Below are 21669 nucleotides of genomic sequence, written 5' to 3' on the forward strand. Positions count from 1 at the left end.
GTGAAAAAATGCTCTGGCACCTGTTTCAATTTTTTTGAAACCAATGGGTGGGACATGGGAGGGAAAAACCCCTTAGTCTAGTTGGAAAACACAAGCCAACATTGATGATACAGTGGTAGCCTTATTTTGAAATGTCGAGAGCCCATCTGACAGGCTATTAATAGCCCAAGACATTTGTGGTGTGGTGACAGCCTGAATCTGAAGTGACAATTTGCAATTTGAAATAGGTTAGCCTGGTCTTAATCCCATATTTCAATTACAGGGTGAAGTAAAAGTTATAATTGAAGACTCTATAGGCCAACAGAGAGTTTCGATATAACCGCCTCTCAAAAGACATTGGTGATACAGTGGTAGTATGATGCTGAAGTAACTTGAGTACATCTGGCAGGCTGTACACCGATAGTAGTCTCTGCTATATCATGACTGAAGACATTGATGGAGCAGCATCGAAGCAGCGAGAGATCATCTGTCTGATGTTGAGAAGTATGACTCAATGATGATGATCGGTGGCGTCGAGGCCACCTTAATACCTGTACTAGGTATGGAGCAATGCTCAGGCTGGGCCAGTACCATAGGAGCCCACATGGGAGTGAGCTTTTGAAACATGTTCCCAAACTCTAACTTAAAGAGAACATTGAGCTTGGATGTAGGCAGTTATAAAAAAAAACAAAAACCTCTGGAAGTCACTACCAACACTGTAACAGACCGATGAAGAAAAGTTAAAGAAGAAAAGTTATGAAGAAAAGTTAAAGTAATCTAATCTATAGTCTCTATAGACATGTTAGATTTCCCAGTGTAGATCTTAACGGCAGAGGTCCGACATCTGCCTGGTAAAGTAGACAGTAATCAGGAAGAGGAATTCAACGTTACAGGGTGTACAGCCATGATAAATCCTCCATCGATTAGAAATGTCCAAACCAGCATGGAGACAGAGTTCAATTGTGAAGAAGGTCTGTAAACAGACCAATGAAGTGAAAAATAAAGGTCCATATGGAATCACCCGTCAACACAACAAAGTGAAAAAACGTCATATGGATGTTGCACCAGGATTAAAAAAAGAACAGGAGGAATGCATAACTGGAAAGTCAATTTAAACCGGTATCGGGAGTCTTGAAGATTTTTGCCACCATCAATTATTGAGCATATACCCAGGATTTTTGACAGTACTGAAGTTGTACAGGTCCATTGTGAGACCTCATCTGGAATATTGTGTACAATTTTGGAGGCCACATTATCAAAAGGATGTGCTGAGAGTTGAGCTGGTTCAGCGAATGGCCACCAGGATGGTCTCAGGACTCAAGACTCTCCCATATGAAGAATGTCTGGGTAAGTTGCAGCTATACTCACTCGAGGAACGCAGAGAGAGAGGTGACATGATTGAGACGTTCGAATATGTTATGGGCCGTATTGAGGTAGAAGAAGATATCTTTTTCCTTAAAGGGCCTACGGCAACAAGAGGGCATCCGTTGAAAATCAGGGGTGGGAGATTTCATAGCGACACTAGGAAATATTTCTTCACCGAAAGGGTGGTTGATCATTGGAATGATCTTCTACTGCAGATAATTGAGGCCAGCAACATGCTAGATTTTAAGAAAAAATGGGATAAGCATGTGGGATCACTTCAAGGAAGAACTTAGGGGGGAGGGTCATTAGAGTGGGCAGACTTGTTGGGCTGGTGGCCCTTTTCTGCCATCATATTCTATGTCTATGTTTCTATGTTACCTTCATCATTATTGGTATGACATAGCTTTTGATACCCTCGGTACCACATTGGTTTTCTGGTACCTCTGGAACATGGCAAGTTGAAGAAAGCATGAAGATGCTTTTGCAAGGCCTGCCCTGATACCTGGGACTTGGATACCAATCACATGGGTGCTGCCAGTATGTTCAGAAGCACTGCTATCATTGATTTCAGTATGAGTATACTTCGGTACCATCGATACCATCGGTACCATTGGCACCCTCGGTACTAGTGGCAGATGTAAGACACTGGTATCCATTAGGCCTGCCTGCTGGTACCTGAGTGTGTTATGGCTCGCCTAAAGAGGAAGCTAAGAATAAGATGCAACCCTCGATGAAAATAGGTGAGTCGCAAGATGGTCACAGTAAAGTCGGCACAAATGGACTCAATGCCATAATGACTTACGACATAGTCCTCCATTGTTCTTAAAGATGAGTGACGATTCCCAAAAATAGGCAAGACATTGACGAGGAAACCGCAGCAGCCAAAATTTAATCCAAGGCTGAGGTGATGTAAAGAGACCCTGCCGACAAGAAGCCCATGAAGGAAAGAAAAACTCCTCATTTTTGGGGGGTTCTTTTGTGTGGTTTTAAACCGAAAGGATAATACTGAAAGAAAGAAATATAATCAAAAAGAAAATTCACATGAGTGGGAAGGCAAGGCAATAAAATGAAGGGCAATAGAAAAAGCTGACTTCTTAGCTCCGCGGAAAAACAGAAACTGAGGAGACGCGCACCCTATGTTGGGCGGGAAGGCACTCGCACATGCACGGTGCGGTCAGTCGTGAACTTTATGAAGTTCTGCAAGCAAATATGCTTTGCAGCTGTCCGCATCAAGGCTCCGTGAATGATGTCACTCACATGTGAGAATATGCTGCTTGCTTGTCCTGGGATAACAATTTCTACTCCTATGTTTTAGGATTGTAGTTCTAATGTAAAGTCTATTGTCTACTGTAATCTTTGGAGTGTAGCGTGGATCAGCTGAAGGATCAAACTAAAGGAATTTGGTTTTGTTCTTATTTATTTTGAGGCAGTGGGTTGAGGTCCAGTTCTCTTTGATATGGACATATTTATTGACAGTGGTGAGGGTGTTGTCTAATGCAGTCGTTACAGGTAGCATGATCATTATGACATCTGCATAGATGAAATGTTTTATTCATGCGAGATCTAGGTTGGCTCCTAAGGACTGATGGTGAAAGTGGGGATCATTGGGGGACCCCACTGGGAGGGAGCCAGATGTCATAAAGTTCATCATCCTTACATGCATCATAGTGCCAAGTGATTAGGAAGCCTTGGAACCAGGAGAGGACTGGGTCACTAAACCTGAAATCACTGAAGATCTTGGACATTTGATCAAAGTCTACTAGGTCAAATGTACTGCTTAGGTCGAATTGGATTATAATTGCGCTATGACCCTTGCTTAGTAGTTCTTTGCTATATGTTACTAGTGCTGCGACCACTGTCTCGGTGCTGTGATTTTTCCTAAATCCCAATTGTAAAGGGTGGAGGATATTGAAGCATTGTTAAGTAGCATTCAAGTTGTTCTGTGACATATCCTTCCATCATTTTGATAAATAGGGGGATGGCAGCCACTGGTCAATTGGTCACATCAGAAGGGCTGAGTTTTGGGTTCTTGAGAATGGACATAAAGATGATTCCTCCTCCTGATATGGGGAAAAGGCTGGTTTTTAGGTGATAGTTGAGCCATTGAGTTATTTTTCTTATGGTTATTGAGGTGGTTGCTTTGGTCAGTTAAGGTGGGTATGATGTGTTGAGGGTGTAGTATGCTTTAGAGTATTTTAGAAGAAGCCGTTTTGTGTCCTTGAATTTTATCACATCAAAATTGTTCTAAGATCTATCTGTTGGTATTTCCATTGGTAGTTTTGTTGCAGTGGGTTTAGCTGGACAGGTGGGAAGTAGCTGGTCTCATGTGGATTGAATCTTTGTTTTAAAATAGTTAGCTAGTTCAGAGGTTGTTGGAATAGAGGGGTTGTCTAATACTGAGAACAGTTTGTTGAGTTTAGGATTTTCTTCTGTGCTGATCTGTTTTGAGTAGTACTCTTTCTTCCTTTGCGTCAGTAGTGATTTATGTTCTAGGATTTTCTGGCGCCACTTAGTCTTGTTTTCTGGGAAGGGGTGCTTACACCAGTAGTGCTCGGTTTGTTGGCAGGCTTTTTTTTTTAAGAACATAAGTGCTGAGGTGAACCACTTCTCTGATGATCTTTGAATTATTTTGCTGCACTGAGTGGGGCAAGTTTGCTTATGATTTGTTCATTGGTCAATTTCCAATTCCAATCAGGAAGTCTTGGTCAGGGATAGGGAGATGGGAAGGGAAAGTAATGAGTTAACTATTTCATTCCACTATGATTCAGGGGCTACTTTGTTTCTATAATAAGAGGCTACTCGGGAGGGGGGGGGCAATTTGGTTATTGATATCTTTTTTCCAGAATATGGTGAATTCTAGGAGTAGGTGGTCTGACTAAGGTACTTTGGATAGGGAATTAAATTCTAGGTAGCTTGTGCTTTTTGCTGAAATGGAAGAGTCGAGTAGATCTAACTGATGGCCCTTTTTGAGTGTGGATTGTTGAAACAAGGATTTGAGGTCTAGCTCATTTAAGACGTCGAGGAATTTCAGGGTTTGAAAGTTTTGAGGTTGAGTCTAGATGAAGGTTGAGGTCTCCTATGATGAAAGTTGAGTCATATTGTACTGTGGTTCTTGAGATGATTGAGTAATGTTTTTCAGCTTCTAACCACTTTCCAGGAGGGATGTAGAACAGTATACAACCATGAGGTGCGAGTTATAGTTTTTATGATTTTGATGTGAAAAGATGATTTGTGCTGCATATGTTAGTGTTGCCCCCCACCCCCACAGATACCACTCTAAGCGACCACCTAATTTATCTAATGAATAAATGAATTCTGTATCCAGAATCAGCTATATCATCCAAAGATCCACCAAAAGGGAGAAAAGCATCCTCATAGCCATCACTGCATTACTTAATGTTATTGTCGCTCCATCTTCATAGTCCTTCAGGTTCTGCCCATTTTATGAAACACGCATACATAGTAGCAATCCTCTGGATTAGGAAACTCAGAATTAAGTTATGATTTGCCCTTACTCACCTGCACAAAGACTTTCTGTAGTAGTGCTCGTCGCTCCGCTAGAGGTAACTCATTCTGTGCTGCTCCAACCATCTCAGGCACATGTGGAAGGTCAAAAAACAGATACAGACATTTAACAAGTGTGGAAGGCACCGACATGGTGGTCATGCAGTCCACTGTTTTCTGCAAAAAAGAAATTTAAAGAAATAGTTCAAAATATAATCCATCCCATGGCGGCTGTGCGTGTTTGAATGACACAAGTGGATTAGACAACCATGTAATGGATGTAAGCTATTCTGCATCAAAATTAAGCCAATATTAGAGCTATTTCTAGAAGGAAGCTGTGGGTTCCAGATTCTAGATGGGACCATGATGTAACTGATGTTAGATATAAAAGAGAAAATCACCTTCTAGAGTAACTTAGGAACTCCAATCTGCTTTGCTTAAGAAAGAACCCACAGAGATTCAAATCCCTTTTAATGTTTATTAATGTACTTTACAACAATACAATGATTCCACCATTAAACATATCATCCCTGTCATAATTGTTTGCAAAAATTTTCTTTTCCACCCCCCTCCTCCCCGCTATTAACTGCTTTGTCACAACAATAGTATTGATGTGCAGTACCCAATCAATTTAAACCCATCTCATTCCCCTTTTCATGAGATAACTTATACTAGCTCCCCCCACCTCCCACCCCACCCATCCAATACATCTCACATCAGTCCTTCCAATGACCCAAACTGATTTAATGAAATCACTTATAATCCTATCAAATCAAAACTCATTTAACAGACTTTCAGCCTCTCAGGTATAGGTGTAAATATGGTTCCCACACCTTCAAGTATTGAGCTTTCCCACTCATTTGAAAGGAAACTCTGCAATGAGAGGGCATAGGATGAAGTTAAGAGGTGATAGGCTCCGGAGTAATCTAAGGAAATACTTTTTTACAGAAAAGGTAATAGATGCATGGAACAGTCTCCTGGAAGAGGTGGTGGAGTCAGAGACTGTGTCTGAATTCAAGAGGGCCTGGGATATCTCAGAGAGAGAAAGAAATAATGGTTACCGCAGATGGGAAGATTAGATGGGCCATTAGGCCTTTATCTGCCATCATGTTTCTATGTTCTATGTTTCTAAGTTCCAGGATCCCGTGGCATCCTTAGCCTCCCAATGTTAATGCCAGAAAGTGGGGAGCTCATAAATGCACTTTTGCGCCACTACATAACATATAAGGTCCTTTGTTCATGTTCCCAAATGCCCCTGGTATATCTAGTACTAGCTGGTTCACCAAGCCCATATTGGAATTGCTACTAGATCCTGCATACAACAGTGGTCTCAAACTTGTGGCCCGGGGGCCACATGCGGCCCACCAGGTACTATTTTGAGGCCCTCGGTATGTTTATCATAATCACAAAAGTAAAATAAAAGTTTCTTGATCATATGTCTCTAGCTATAAATGAAAATATTATTATTAAGACTTAGGCAAAAGGAAAGATTTATAAACTATAAAGAGTTTTACCTCATGCAAAATTGTCATTTCTTTCATAAGACATTAACTATTTTTTCTGCGGCCCTCCAAGTACCTACAAATCCAAAATGTGGCCCTGCAAAGGATTTGAGTTTGAGACCATTGATCTACAATATGGATCCAATACTGTTGAATTTTTGGACAAGACCAGAAAGCATGACTAAAAGTGTTATTTGCTTGCCTACATTTAAGACACAGCACTGAATGAATATCCACACTACAGCGCAATTGTTTTTGTGCTATATATACCTGAAGCAGGACCCTATAGTAGCACTCCTGCAACCTAGCATTCTTAGGATATTCTTTAATAAATCCTAAATTAGTAACTGAGTCCACACACCAGTCCTGGCAATACTTATTTACCTCCTTGGAGGACAATAATTTAATCAATGCTTTGTACAATCCCAAGATCGTTATCTCCTCCTTTTCTTCCATTGCAAAGAAAGCTCTTATTTTGGCCCCAATATGTTTATGGAGTTGTGCTATCTAGGAATGCTCAATAATTCTATAGTTGGCAGTAAGCAAACCTGTTACCCTATCTGGATCCCACTTTATGTTGAAGTTCCTCAAAATCTATGCGGACACCCTCATTATTTAATATGTGTTCTAACATCAATATACCACTTTGTTCTCAATTCACAAAAGCTATGTTCTCTCTCTCCCTGGCTTGAACATTACATTACCTCTCAAAGCAACATTACAATGGCAATATATCTGTAGTGCCAGGATCTACCCACAGGGCTCTAACCAACCATGGCCAACCATTCTGTAATGGTTGCAATATGAGACTTTTCTTTAGTCACAAAGATGTATGTTCATTTCCTATATGCAATAGGAAGTAGAAAAGATACCAGGCTTAGTAAGCTTCCTCCATTAAAACCAGTGTTTCAAATCCCTTTTTTGTGTATGAGGTAGTCCAAAGTAACCAGAGTTTCAGCAGAAATACTGGTGCTGCACACAGAGAGAAGCTCAGTTGGGCAGTTACCATCCTATAATATGAGCCCTTGCCCCGATCCAGCCAGGCATGTGAACTCCTCCCCCTATATCCCGTTTAAGAGATCAATCTACCTGCTTTAAATATCAGCAGCAGTAGAAAAACAACTGCTTTTACATCCAAGCAGCAGCAAGACCTACCACAACCACCAAGAGCCCACAGACCTGATCCTGCCAGGGGTGTGAACTCCTCCCCCTGCAATCCATTGGAGAGATCAATCTGCCTGCTTTTAAATATCAGCAGCAATGGAGATCAACTGCTTTTACACCTAAGCAGCAACAGGACCAGCCACAACCACCGAGAGCCTACAGACCCGATCCTACCAAGAGTGTGAACTCTTCCCCCCCTGCAATCCGCTAAGAAGATCAACTGCTTTTACACCTAAGCAGCAGCAAGACCAGCCACCACTACCGGGAGCCCTTTACCACGATACAGCTAGGCATGTGAGCTCCTCCCCATGCAATCCGTTGGAGAGATCAATCTGCCTGCCTTTAAACATCAGCAGCAGTGGGAAATCAATTGCTTATACACCTAAGCAGCAGCGGGTCCAACCGCTACTACCAGGAGCCCATAGACTTGAAAATAAAACTGCCAACCTGCATAAATAACTGTTAAGCATATATTTCCATTAGAGACATACAATTACTAGATGTATTTCTTCATATAGCTAGATAAGTGATAGTATTACTTAACTAACTTGTATTTCTACATATAGATTGATTAATGATAATACTGTTTAATAACCTATAATTCTACATATAGATTGATAAATGATAATACTATTTATCTCCAAAAGAACCTACATACACTCTTAGAGCCTGATAGCTATTAATACTAGATATCCTCTAAATAACCATATATCTTTATATAGCCTGTCAAGCTGATAGTACTGTATTTCTACATAACCTCATAGATCCTGTTAAATTGATAGTACTGTTTATCTCCAAAACTACCTGACAAGCATAGACAAATTGCTACTGCCGATACTCTTATATCCCATTGATAGATCTCCTTAATCCTACTTAACACTATTAGCTCCCCATGAACCAGCAATACCCTACATAATATTGATAGCCGCACACCAAGTACCTAACTCCAGACTCTCTGACTCCCTAAACAAAAATCACTATGCCTCCCAGTTTATCTACAATCACACTCCTACATTTAATATTCTTCCTACTCCTAACCAACAGAAAAGCAGAAGGATATCATACATCCTCTATCCCAACCTTAACAAAATCCCATAGATTCCCTCCACCTACCAGAAAACTATACTCGCCCAGAAACTTGATAGACTGCTCCTCACTCAACCATATCAGCATACCAACCAACTGGAGAAATAGACCAACCCTAAAACCAAAATCGATAAACCACAACTATCACCCACTAACCAAAGAAAATCTCCTCCACCCAAACTGCTCACCCACTCCCCAAACACTTAACACTACATTATCCTGTGCATATATGAACATCAGATCAATAAGCACAAAAGCAGACCTTATTAAGGACTGGATAATTAAAAAACAACTAAGCTGCTTATTCCTATCCGAAACCTGGTTAACCTCAGAATCCGATCCCTCCATCACAGAACTCTGCCCAATGGGTTATAAAATTGAATTAATCTGCAGGAAAAAAAAAACGTGGTGGAGGCCTAGCCATCATACTCAAAAACAACATCAATATAAAGACCCTAGACAAACACTCCACTCCCCACCTAGATCTCCTAGCCTGTCAACTATCCGACGATTCTCTCATAGAAACTCTAACATGCATCCTCTGTTACTCAACACCAAGAAAATGGAATGACAACAAACAAGCGCTTGAAGAATTTATTTACCAGAACTCCCTAACATCACCTCATAACCTTCTCCTAGGAGACATAAACCTCCATCTAGAAGATCACACCTCAAAACAAGTAATAAATTTACTCTCATATCTCAATGCACTAAACTACCAGATCCTCAATCCCCAATCCACACACGAAAAAGGACACCAATTAGATCTTGCTGCTTATATGACCCAACATCCTCACAAACCCAAAATCAATATCTCTAATGGGGCATGGCACCCCTCCCTTTGGTCAGATCACTATAAATACACCTTTGACATCAACTGGCCTCAAAGCATTAACAAACAACCTCCAATAAAAACCTCCTTCAAAACACGCCAAAAAATCGAACCCTCCATATTCTGGGATAAAGCAGACCACGCCACCACCAACATAGCTCCCAACGAATTTATATCCCAATGGAGATCCATAAGCGAAACCATTCTAAATGAGCTAGCCCCAGAAAAACTAAAATTCAAAATATGCAGACCTTCTGATAAATGGTTCGACACCGAACTTCTCCAATCTAAAAAGCTCTGCAGACAACTAGAAAGAGTCTGGAAAAAAAACAAGAGTTTAGAACACACTAAAACTGCATGGAGATACCAAATTAATCAATACAAAACCAAACTCAAGGAAAAACGAAAAGCCTACTACTCCAAAATGATAGGCAAAAAAACCCCAGACACAAAAAAGCTATTTAATCTAGTAAAGAACCTCACAGATACCAAAACTTACCTCTCCACCCAAGGTATCAACCCACCAACAGCCATCCACCTAGCAGACCATTTCAAAAACAAGATCACCAATATCAGATCTACATTCATCAACACACACACCCATCTAGAAAAGATAACAACAAACCCATCAACTAGCGAAGCCATCGTAGCAGACAGAAGCTGGTCCGATTTCCCAATTCTAGTCTGGTCGGATATGAACCGACTCTACAATAAATACAGCCATGCTTCCAGTGACCTAAATAATTGCCCCACCTACATATTATCAAACGCCTCCACTACATTCAAAACCAACTTCATGCTATGGATTCAAACCACATTGACAGAAGGCCAATTCCCACAGGACCTAGGAGAGATCTTAATCACTCCAATCATAAAGGATCACAAAGGCCCAATAGATAGCCCCTCCAACTACAGACCTATCGCTTCAATACCATTGTATGTTAAAATAATAGAAGGCCTAGTGGCACAATACCTCACCGAATATCTGGAAAAACATAACCTACTCCACCCCTCACAATCAGGATTCCGAACTAACCATAGCACAGAAACACTACTTGTCACATTACTAGATACAGCCCGACAACACATCAGTAAAGGAAAAAAAATGATATTAATACAATTAGACCTCTCCGCAGCATTTGACCTAGTTGACCACACCTTACTACTACAAATTCTCGACGCCATAGGAATCTCAGGCAAGGTCTACAAATGGTTTCAAGGGTTCCTCAAATCTAGAACCTACAGGGTAAAATACAATGATATAAAATCAGAACCATGGACAAATCCCTGCGGAGTTCCACAAGGATCACCTCTCTCACCTACGCTCTTCAACCTCTTTATCTCCTCCCTAGGAGCCACTTTAGATACCCTAGATGTCACATCTTTCAGCTATGCTGATGACATCACCATAATCCTCCCCTTCGACCCATCAGAGACCACCACCACAACAAAGCTAGAAACAACCTTAGACACAGTAGAAAAATGGATGATGGATCACAAACTAAAACTAAATTCTGAAAAAACAAAATTCCTTTTGCTCGAAAAAGCCCAAACTCCTACCATCACTGAACTGAAAATCAAAAATACCAAATACCCAATACAACCCGAACTAAAACTCCTAGGAGTTACGATAGACAGATGTTGCACAATGCAGCCCCAGATCAACAAAACAACCCAGAAAGCTTTTCTAACCATGAGAAATCTCCGTAAAATCAGAAAATTCTTTGACCAAGCACAATTTAGACTAATCGTCCAATCCCTAGTCTTAGGTCTGCTGGATTATTGCAACTCCCTATATCTTCCTTGTCCAGCCACTATGATAAAACAACTCCAGACCATACAAAACACCGCCCTCAGATTGATCTACTCACTCAAAAAATATGATCACATAACAACTGCCTTCTTAGACTCTCACTGGCTACCCATACAAGCACGAATCCAATTCAAATTCTACTGCCTGATATTCAAAGCATTACACGGCTCTTCCCCCTCCTATCTAAACAACCGCTTAAACCAAATCTCCACCTCAAGACACAGAAGAACCTCGAACCCTTTCGCCTTCCCCCCACTCAAAGGCACACATCGCAAGAAAATGTTTGACAACCTTCTGGCAACACAAGCAGCAAAAATCAACCATTCCATCTCCAATCTTATGACAATATCAGACAACCTCAAAACATTCAGAAAAGAAATCAAAACCCTGCTTTTCAAAAAATTCATCCAAATATCTTAACCCCTCCTCTTTTACCTCCAGAAGATTCACCTACCTTCAGATAACCTTCCCCCAAATTACCCACCTTAACACCTTCCAATTAAACAAATACCATCAATAGATTGTAACCTACCCTCTCTAACTGCATTCCATATGTATTTTTCATACAGTTCTTCACTGTCAGTTTAATTTCCATCCTATAAGTTCACATAGAATTTTTCTTTTTTCAACCATCTTTATTTTCTCTTCTTTATTAATTTCCAGGTACTTTAATTAGATTGTGAGCCTTCGGGACAGTAAGGGAATTTTTAAGTACCTTCTTACTTCACATTTATAATCTTAATGTATATTTTCTTCAAACCGCTTAGAACCTAACGGATGTAGCGGTATATAAGAAATAAATTACATTACATTACATTACACTTAATCCATATAGAAAGGTAAGCAGATAACACTACAGTATTTTGCTTTCTTTAAATACAGCACTAGATCATGAAGGGCATAGAGAAAGTGGAGAGGGAAAGATTCTTCAAACTTTCAAGAACTACAAGAACTAGAGGGCATTCGGAAAAATTAAGAGGGGACAGATTCAGAACCAATGTTAGGAAGTTCTTCTTCACCCAAAGGGTGGTGGACACATGCGCTTCCAGAGGGTGTGATAGGACAGAGTACAGTATTGGGGTTCAAGAAAGGATTTGATAATTTCCTGAAGGAAAAGGGGATAGAAAGGTATAGATAGAGGATTACTATGCAGGTCCTGGGCCTGATGGGCCGCCGCATGAGCGGACTGCTGAGCACGATGGACCTCTGGTCTGACCCAACAGAGACACTGCTTATGTTTTCAGAATATCCACAATCAGGATACACAGAACAGATTTGGATGCAGTGGGGGCAGTGCAAGATGACTTCCTCATTGTGGATATCCCGAAAAACTAACTGGTTGGGTGGAGGAACCACTGCCCTCTACCAAATGTCCTCTACCATAAAGGTTTCTCTAAAATTAAAAATAATTTGAAGAACAACCTAGCAGGGGCATATCCAGTGCTGGATTTTGATGGGAGTCCAGGGATCGATGGGGGCCAACATATTCCTTTCTTCTCCTCCCCCCACAACATTAATCTTATCTTTGCTGATAGGGATGCCCAAACCAAACCAGTGGACGAAATCTGCTACCCGAACTGCCCTAGCAGGAAGAAATTGGCAGTCTCCTTTCCAGTCACTAATATCTGCACTTATCGTACATGCTCAGTTTGCGCATGAATTAAGCAAGTGCAAAAAGTGAAGACATCATTGGCTAGAAATGAGGCTGCTGACTTCCTCCTGCTGGGGCAGTTGAGGCAGCAGATCTCTTCCGCTGGTGGGGAATGGGCTTCTCCACCAGCCATTCAATATCTACTCCAATTGTGGAGGGGCCTGAACCACAAGTGGGGGTGGCGGGCTACACTACTGCTGTCTAGTGCTGCCTGATTCAGGGAACAATTTTTCAATTCGATTTCCTGCCCAATTGGGTTATTTTCTTTTTTTCAAACATCCCACCCTCTTTTCCATCTTCAACCCCATGTCGGTGCTGTAGTATAAACAAAATAAACAAGAAAGATTTTTCCTCTCTCTGTTAGGTCCTAGCTCACACAGGATACACATTTCAAATCTGACATATTGTAATCACAAAACAGAAAATAAAATTATTTTTTTCCACCTTCCACTGCCATATCCAATAATTGTTAATTTCCCACTGTCTACCATCTATCTCTCTCCCTGACTTATGCACTGGGTCAAACCTCTCTATTCCCCTCCATGCAGCATCTTTCCCTTCCTCCCCTCCATTATGATGTGAAACATTTCTTTCTCCCCATGCATCATCTCCCCCTGCCGCCTCACTCTATGTCCAACATTTTTCCTTCTCTCTTCTCCATGCATGTCTCCCTCCATTCCAACATATGTAGGATTTCTCCCTTTCACCCCTTTCTACCTCTTCTCTCCCTTCCTTTCCTCCATACCAACAATTTTCCCCATGTGCAACATCTTTCCTTCTCCTCCCACACATTCCCCTGTGTAGCAGCTTTCCATACCTCCCCCTCCCCAGTGCAGTAGTTTTCCATCCCCCCTTGGCAGCGGAATTTCACTGACTCTCCCACCATGAGACCTGACATACCTCAGAGGTCTCCTAAAGCAGCAGAGGCAGTGGATGGTCAGCAGCAGAATCACTCTGAATGGGCTACTCATGGCCTGCCCCACCGGGGCTTCCCTCTGCTACTTCATCAGTGACATGGCAGAGGGAAGGACCTAGCGGGGCAGGCCATGAGCAGCCCATTCAGATTGAAACCGCTGCTGACCGTCCACCGCTGCCGTTGCTTTAGGAGGCCTTGGAGGTATGTCAGGTCTCACCAGAAAAAGGGGGGGTTTTGGTCACTGAATCAGTGAGTTTGTTTTTCTCAGACAATGAATCAATTCAAATCAATTCACTGAAGTGAATCGGTGAATTGGGCAGCATTACTGCTGTCTAGATAGAAACAGGTGTAGCAAAGCTCCAAAATTTTCCCCTGTCTTTAGTGTGAAGACATTTCTGGAGCCATGCTCCTATCTGTGTTGAGTAATAAAGTGATGCATGATAGTTGAGACAAAATGTGTGTCACTATTAATGGGTGTTCCCTGTGTGTGTTTGACGGGAACTGTAAAGGGCTCTGCGTAATTCAGGTATATTTTGCCAGTGCTTGGCTAAGAGGGCTGTAGAGCACAGAAGGGCTCAAAGTTGTTAAGCATCAGCAGGGAGCTGCCACTCTTTATGGTCACCTAGTTCTCTAGACTGGTTGGCCTAGTCAGTAAAAGAGACCAGAGAAGATTTGGAGGAAATTTCTGAATGTTCAGCTGGTATCATAATGTGGTTTTACAGGAAAAAGACTAAAGAGACCCCCAGCCAGTTTTCCTGAAAGCTGAAAGGTGTGTGTGGTGAAACAGTGCACTTATCTCATATAGCAACTTCTTGGTCCCAACGCATTTCGCTACAAGCCATTTTTCTGAGGCAGCTTGTGGCAAAATGTGTCAGGACACAAGAAGTTTCTATGTGAGATAAATGCACTGTTTAACCATTGCATTAGTATATGAACAGTTTTACATTTGGGCCCTTCTGTGCTCTACATCCCTCTTAGCCAAGCATTGGATTAAAAACTGGCTGGCGGATAGGAAACAGAGAGTGGGGGTAAATGGACAATACTCGGACTGGAAAAGCGTCACCAGTGGAGTGCCGTAGGGTTCGGTGCTTGGACCAATGCTCTTCAACATATTTATAAATGATCTGGAAAGTGGTACGACGAGTGAGGTGATTAAATTTGCAGACAATACGAAGTTATTCAGAGTAGTGAAGATGTGGGAGGATTATGAACATCTGCAACGTGACATAAACACGTTTGAGAAATGGGCCGCAACATGGCAGATGAGGTTCAACATGGATAAGTGTAAGGTGATGCATGTCGGTAACAAAAATCTTATACACGAATACAGGATGGCTGGGGCGGTACTTGGAAAGACCCCCCAGGGAAGAGACTTGGGAGTACTGGTCAAGTCTATGAAGCCATCCGCGCAATGTGCGGTGGCGGAAAAAAGGGCGAACAGAATGCTAGGAATAATTAAGAAGGGGATCATGAACAGATCGGAGAAGGTTATCATGCCGCTATACCGGGCCATTGTACACCCTCACCTGGAATACTGTATCCAGCACTGGTCGCCGTACATGAAGAAGGACATAGTACTACTAGAAAAGGGTCCAAAGAAGAACGACTAAAATGGTTAAGGGATTGGAGGAGTTACCATACAGTGAGAGATTAGAGAAACTGGGCCTCTTCTCCCTTGAAAAGAGGAGATTGAGAGGGGACATGATCGAAACGTTCAAGATAATGAAGGGAATAGACTTAGTAGACAGGTTATTCACCCTCTCCAAGGTAGAGAGAATGAGAGTGGTAGAAAACTGGAACGCTCTTCCAGAAGCTGTTATAGGGGAAAATACCCTCCATGGATTCAAGAAAAAGTTAGATAAGTTCCTGTTGAACCGGAACGTACGCAGGTAAGGCTAGTCTTAGTTAGGGCACTGGTCTTTGACCTAAGTGCTGCCGTGTGAGCGGACTGCTGGGCACGATGGACCACTGGTCTGACCCCGCAGCGGCAATTCTTATGTTCTGGCAAATATACATGGGGCAGAACTCTACTTCATGGTCTCTTCAACAACACCTCTGAGCACATTTATATACTATTAAAACAGACTTATTCATATCTATATGCTGAGTGTGTTTTTGTTTTTTTGCTTTGATCATATTTACTCAGCAGCACTAACCCCCTCTTTTACAATGCATAGCGTGGGTTTTAGCGCCGGCAGCGATGGTAACTGCTCTGACGCTCTATGAGCGCCGGAGCTGTAACTGCTGCTGTCGGCGCTAAAACCCGCGCTATGTGTTCGTAAAAGAAGGGGTAAGTGTTTTTATTCCCTGTTTTTTGAGCACTGTAAAAGTATCATTCGGCTGTCTTTATGAAGAAAAGTATTTTAGAATTGAATCCTAAATGGGGTTTCTGAGAGATTAACTAGGTGAGATGCAGTACTCTAAACTAATCGAACGAAAGCTTGAAAATATAATCTGCTTTCTTACTCCATCAGTGCCCTACTATATCTTTCACATTAGCGTATGACAGCAAGAGGCCTACAGCGTCCTATTCAGAGTCAACTAATCTTATTGGTATAACAATTTGTATATAAAGTGGTAAAAGGGACCATATCCTGAACTGGAGAAGACTGAGCTCTGATATAAAAGCAGATAAGCTGTGTATCCTCTCCTAGGGAGCACTGGTTTGACTTCTAATACCATATGTAGCAGCTGCCTACTTGTCCCTCTTCCCAGAAATAAAGCAGCAGTAAAACAGAGATTTCAAATCTGTTTGGCTTTAACTTAAAAATAATTGGTCTTAAATGATTGGACAGAAGGCACTATAAAAATTGTCTTTTATTATTTTAAACTGGGGTTGGTACATTTTTACTGACTCTGCTCACCTAAAATTGCTTCCAGCTCTGACTCCATGGGAGCTGTAAGAGCCTAAGTTCAGGAGGGGAGAGGACTAGCTGAGACACAAAGAAGAGCTGATCTAGACTATGCAACCTTGATTTTACCCTCAAACCTCATAATTTATCATACTTTCAAGTAAATGATAAATTGCACTCGCCAATTCTGTCACACAGTTAAGCATTCTATTGCAAGGGTTACTTCCTAAACAGTTCCAATCACAGTAAATCTTTTTTGTCTTTTGATGGCCACTAATGAGGGGAAAAAAGCCCAGCAGTGTTCAAAAATGTGAATGTTCAAAAGAAAAGACAAAATGGATGATAATATACATCACAGGCTGGGGTACAAAGCTATCTGGAGTGTGCAGAAGGATAAACCATTAAAAAAAAAATACCCCACTACAGAACATAATGTCAGACAAGAACACAAGGCCTATCTAGCCTGCCCATTTTTGTTTCTTGTTATGTATCATGTCTCTCTATAAGCATTCCATACACATTCAAGTCCTTATAACTATGGATCTATTACATCTGTAAAAGAAAAACCAAAATACAAGCAGAATATCAAAAAAATAAAGTATAGCCACCAATAGATATTCTTAAATTATAACCCTTTCTCGGAGATTTTAGATAGAGCAGGTATTGAAAAATACGGAGAAAAGACCTCAGTGTTTCCTAAGCATAAACTCCGGAAACTATTATGACAAATACAAAGTTGTCATAGATAGCACATCCTTGGTCTGAGAAAAACTCAGTTAAAGTTCAATATAAATTCAGATCTTAAATGTTCAAAATCTTCCAAAATAATATGAATAATGTCAAAAAAGACCCGCACTTATCTTATATATCCTCCGGTATAGGCAAGATCACCGCAGTGCAGTGAACAAACTCCCGGTGCTGTCTTCTTTCAATATACCATCGCACTAGGAGTAATCTTAGTATTCTGAGGTCTTTTCTCCTTATTTTTCAATGCCTGCTCTATCTAAAATCTCCGAGAAAGGGTTATAATTAAAGAATATCTATTACATCTGTCCCATGACCCACATAAGAACTGCCATGTTGGATCAGACTAAAGGTCCAATAAGTCCAGTATCCTGTTCTCAACACTGGCAAATCTAGGGAAAAGGTACCTGGCAGGATCCAAAAAATTAGCAAGATTCCACACTGCTTATCCCAGGGATAAGCTGTGGCAATCCCCAAATCTACTTTAATAACTACTTAGGTAAGATTAGGTTCTTACCTCAATAATCTTCTTTCTAGTAGATCTGTCTAGGAGTCCTGACTGCAGGTGATTTTCCATATTCATGAGTTGTATTTCAGAAGGATGAAATTTGCATTCTTCAGCTCCGACTCCTTATCCAGTGGCCGTAGTGCCCTCTTCAGTTTGTACCAATTGATCATAATTACAACATAAAAAATAGGAAGGAGAGATATGGGGAATATTCCCAATAATACATTTCTGTTCAGCTCTGTAAAACAAAATTGAACCAAGTTAATCAACTCATAACGTAAACACAGGTGGAATGAACAACCCACCTGTCAAAGTGTAACCAGCACTAACACTTATGGAGCTATAAGAGACTCACCTATTTTTTTTTTTTTACATTTGACATTTTACTCTTCATATTAGACTGACAGGAAAGATCTCCAGCTGTGGACATATACTCTGTCCGAGGCAGTAAGCAGGAAAATTCTGATAGGGCGGGGTGTCAAGACTCTTAGACATATCAACCAGAAAGATTATCGAGGTAAGAACCTAATCTTCCATTCTGGTGCACTGTATCTAGGAGTCCTGACTGTAGGTTATGTACCAAAGTAGTCTCCTGAGATTAGAGTGAGACAGATGAGCCTGCCCTTAAAACTGTGGACCCAAAAGCGGAATCCTCTCATGCTGCCACAACCACCCTATAAATGTAAGAAGGGTGGACCAAGTAGCTGCTCTACAAAATTCTTCAGGAGAAACTGCCCGCGTCTCCACCCAGAAGACATCACATTCCGAGTGGAGTGTGCACTCAAAGAAATTGGCGGCTGTTTCCAATGTACACCAATGAAATAGCCATACTAATCCATCTGGAAATGGTCGACTTAGATGCAGGCTTTCCCTGCATAACAGCATTGGTTAAGACAAACAAATGATCTCAAAGATGAAAATTATTGGTTATTTCAAAGTATCGGAGAACTCTGCATACATCCAACAGTTGCAATACTTTGTTCCTCTTCTTGGAACCCTTGGTCTGGAAAGTAGGCAATCTGACTTCCTGAATGACATGGAATGTTGATACCATCTACTGCAAAAATGAAGGAGCAGTGCAATGAGAAACACTTGCTTCTGTAAATCTGAGAAACGACTCTCTGCATGATATAGAAACATAGAAATAGACGGCAGATAAGGGCCACGGCCCATCTAGTCTGCCCACCTTAATGTCCCTCCCCTACCTTTGCCCTGTGAATAGATCCCATGTGCCGATCCCATTTGGCCTTAAAATCAGGCACGCTGCTGGCCTCAATCACCTGTAGTGGAAGACTATTCCAGCGATCAACCACTCTTTCAGTGAAAAAGAATTTCCTGGTGTCACCTCGTAGTTTCCTGCCCCTGATTTTCCACGGATGCCCTCTTGTTGTCATGGGACCCTTGAAAAAGAAGATATCTTTCTCCGCCTCAATGCGGCCCGTAAGATACTTGAACGTCTCGATCATGTCTCCCCTCTCTCTGCGCTCCTCGAGCGAATATAGCTGTAATTTGTCAAGCCGTTCTTCGTATGGAAGATCCTTGAGTCCCGAGACCATCCGGGTGGCCATTCTCTGCACCGACTCCAGTCTCAGCACATCCTTGCGATAATGTGGCCTCCAGAATTGCACACAGTATTCCAGGTGGGGCCTCACCATGGATCTATACAATGGCATAATGACTTCCGCCTTACGACTGACGAAACCCCTTCGTATGCAGCCCATGATTTGTCTTGCCTTGGACGAAGCCTGTTCCACTTGATTGGCAGACTTCATGTCCTCACTGACGATTACCCCCAAGTCTCGTTCTGCTACCGTTTTTGCTAGGATCTCGCCATAAAGGGTATAAGACTTGCATGGATTTTGGCTGCCCAGGTGCATAACTTTGCATTTTTTGGCATTGAAGTTGAGTTGCCATGTCCTAGACCATCGCTCCAGTAGGAGTAGGTCGTGCATCATGTTGTCGGGCATTGAATCTTTGTCTGTTGTGCCCACTACATTACTTAGTTTGGCGTCATCGGCGAATAATGTTATTTTACCTCGAAGCCCTTCTGCCAAGTCTCTTATAAAGATGTTGAATAGGATTGGGCCCAAGACTGAGCCCTGTGGCACTCCACTGATCACCTCCGTCATTTCGGAGGGGGTGCCGTTCACCACCACCCTTTGAAGCCTACCTCCAAGCCAGTTCCCAACCCACTGCGTCAATGTGTCACCTAATCCTATAGAACTCATCTTGCTCAGCAACCTGCGGTGGTACGCTATCGAATGCTTTGCTAAAGTCCAGGTACACGATGTCCAGGGACTCCCCAATATCCAGCTTCCCCGTCACCCAATCAAAGAAGCTGATCAGGTTGGATTGGCATGATCTCCCCTTAGTAAATCCATGTTGTCGGGGATCCCGTAGATTCTCCTCATCCAGGATTTTATCCAATTGGTGTTTGATTAGAGTTTCCATTAGTTTGCTCACTATCGATGTTAGACTCACTGGTCTGTAGTTTGCTGTCTCCATCTTTAAGCCTTTCTTGTGGAGTGGAATGACGTTAGCCATCCTCCAGTCCAACGGGACGCTGCCAGTACTAAGGGAGAGGTTGAAGAGCACGGACAGTGGCTCCGCCAAGACATCACTCAGCTCCCTAAGCACCCTGGGGTGCAGGTTGTCCGGCCCCATTGCTTTGTTAACCTTGAACTTTGACAGCTCACCGTAGACACTGCTGGGCGTAAACTCAAAGTTACTAAACGGGTCAACTGAGCCAACCCTTGTCTGTAGCTGAGGGCTGAGCCCCGGCGCTTCTCGGGTGAAGACTGAGCAGAAGTATTCATTTAATAGTTGGGCTTTTACAGAGTCCTTTTCCACATAGTCTCCATCTGGATTCCTAAGACGTACAATCCCGCCTGAGTTTTTTCTTCTATCACTGATATACCTGAAGAAGGATTTATCTCCCTTCTGGATGTTCTTTGCTAGAGACTCCTCCATGTGGAATTTAGCCTCCCTGACTGCTGTTTTGACGGCTTTTGATTTGGTCAGGTAGTCTGCTCTAGAGTCCTGCTTCCCCGATTGTTTGTAAGAGATGAATGCTTTTTTCTTCTCCTTGATGAGGTCTGAGATCTCCGCAGTAAACCACTGTGGCTTACTGTTCCTTCGCCGTTTACTTTCTGATTTAACATAGCGGTTTGTTGCTTCTTGTATGGTTGCTTTCAAAGTCGACCACATTTCTTCCACGTTATCGGTTTCTGCTTGGCTTTGTAGCACCTGGTGAACGAAGTCTCCTATTTCTTTGAAATTTGTGTCCTTGAATTTGAGGACCTTGGTCAGTGTAATAGATTTAGTGAAACTTTCCTGAGATTGAACCATACCATGTTGTGGTCACTGGAGGCCAATGTGTCGCCCACCGAGACCTCTGTGACACTTTCTCCATTGGTAAGTATCAGGTCCAGTATTGCCTGATCCCTTGTTGGTTCCAACACCAGTTGCCTGAGTCTTGCTCCCTTCATAGAGTTTAATAGTCTCCTGCTGCTGCCGGAAGCAGAGGTAAGTGTAACCCAATCCACATCAGGCATGTTGAAGTCACCTAGCAATACTGTGTCCCCACGCAAGGTGATATTTTCTATATATCCGATTATTTCCATATCCAGGTCATCCTGTTATCTTGGGGGTCTGTAAATTACGCCAAGATACAAGCATTTGTCCTTTCCTCTGGCCAAATTAACCCAAAGGGATTCCCCAGTATACTGGACATCTGAGATTCTCGTGACCTTA

The 21669-nt window shown here is 42.1% G+C and overlaps 1 protein-coding gene across 5 annotated transcripts in view; it reads right to left on the bottom strand.

The window, feature by feature from the left end:
* The window catches only part of WDFY3 (WD repeat and FYVE domain containing 3), a 642313-nt gene that overhangs the window by 413547 nt on the left and 207097 nt on the right, over positions 1–21669 (bottom strand). For all 5 annotated transcript variants that reach the window (XM_033914678.1, XM_033914667.1, XM_033914648.1 and 2 more), the window contains exon 5: positions 4864–5025. In XM_033914678.1, coding sequence (XP_033770569.1) covers positions 4864–5025 — 162 coding nt within the window. The remainder of the gene's footprint in view (positions 1–4863; positions 5026–21669) is intronic.

This window comes from Geotrypetes seraphini, chromosome 1, assembly GCF_902459505.1.
Source record: "Geotrypetes seraphini chromosome 1, aGeoSer1.1, whole genome shotgun sequence".
NCBI classification, from domain to species: domain Eukaryota; kingdom Metazoa; phylum Chordata; class Amphibia; order Gymnophiona; family Dermophiidae; genus Geotrypetes; species Geotrypetes seraphini.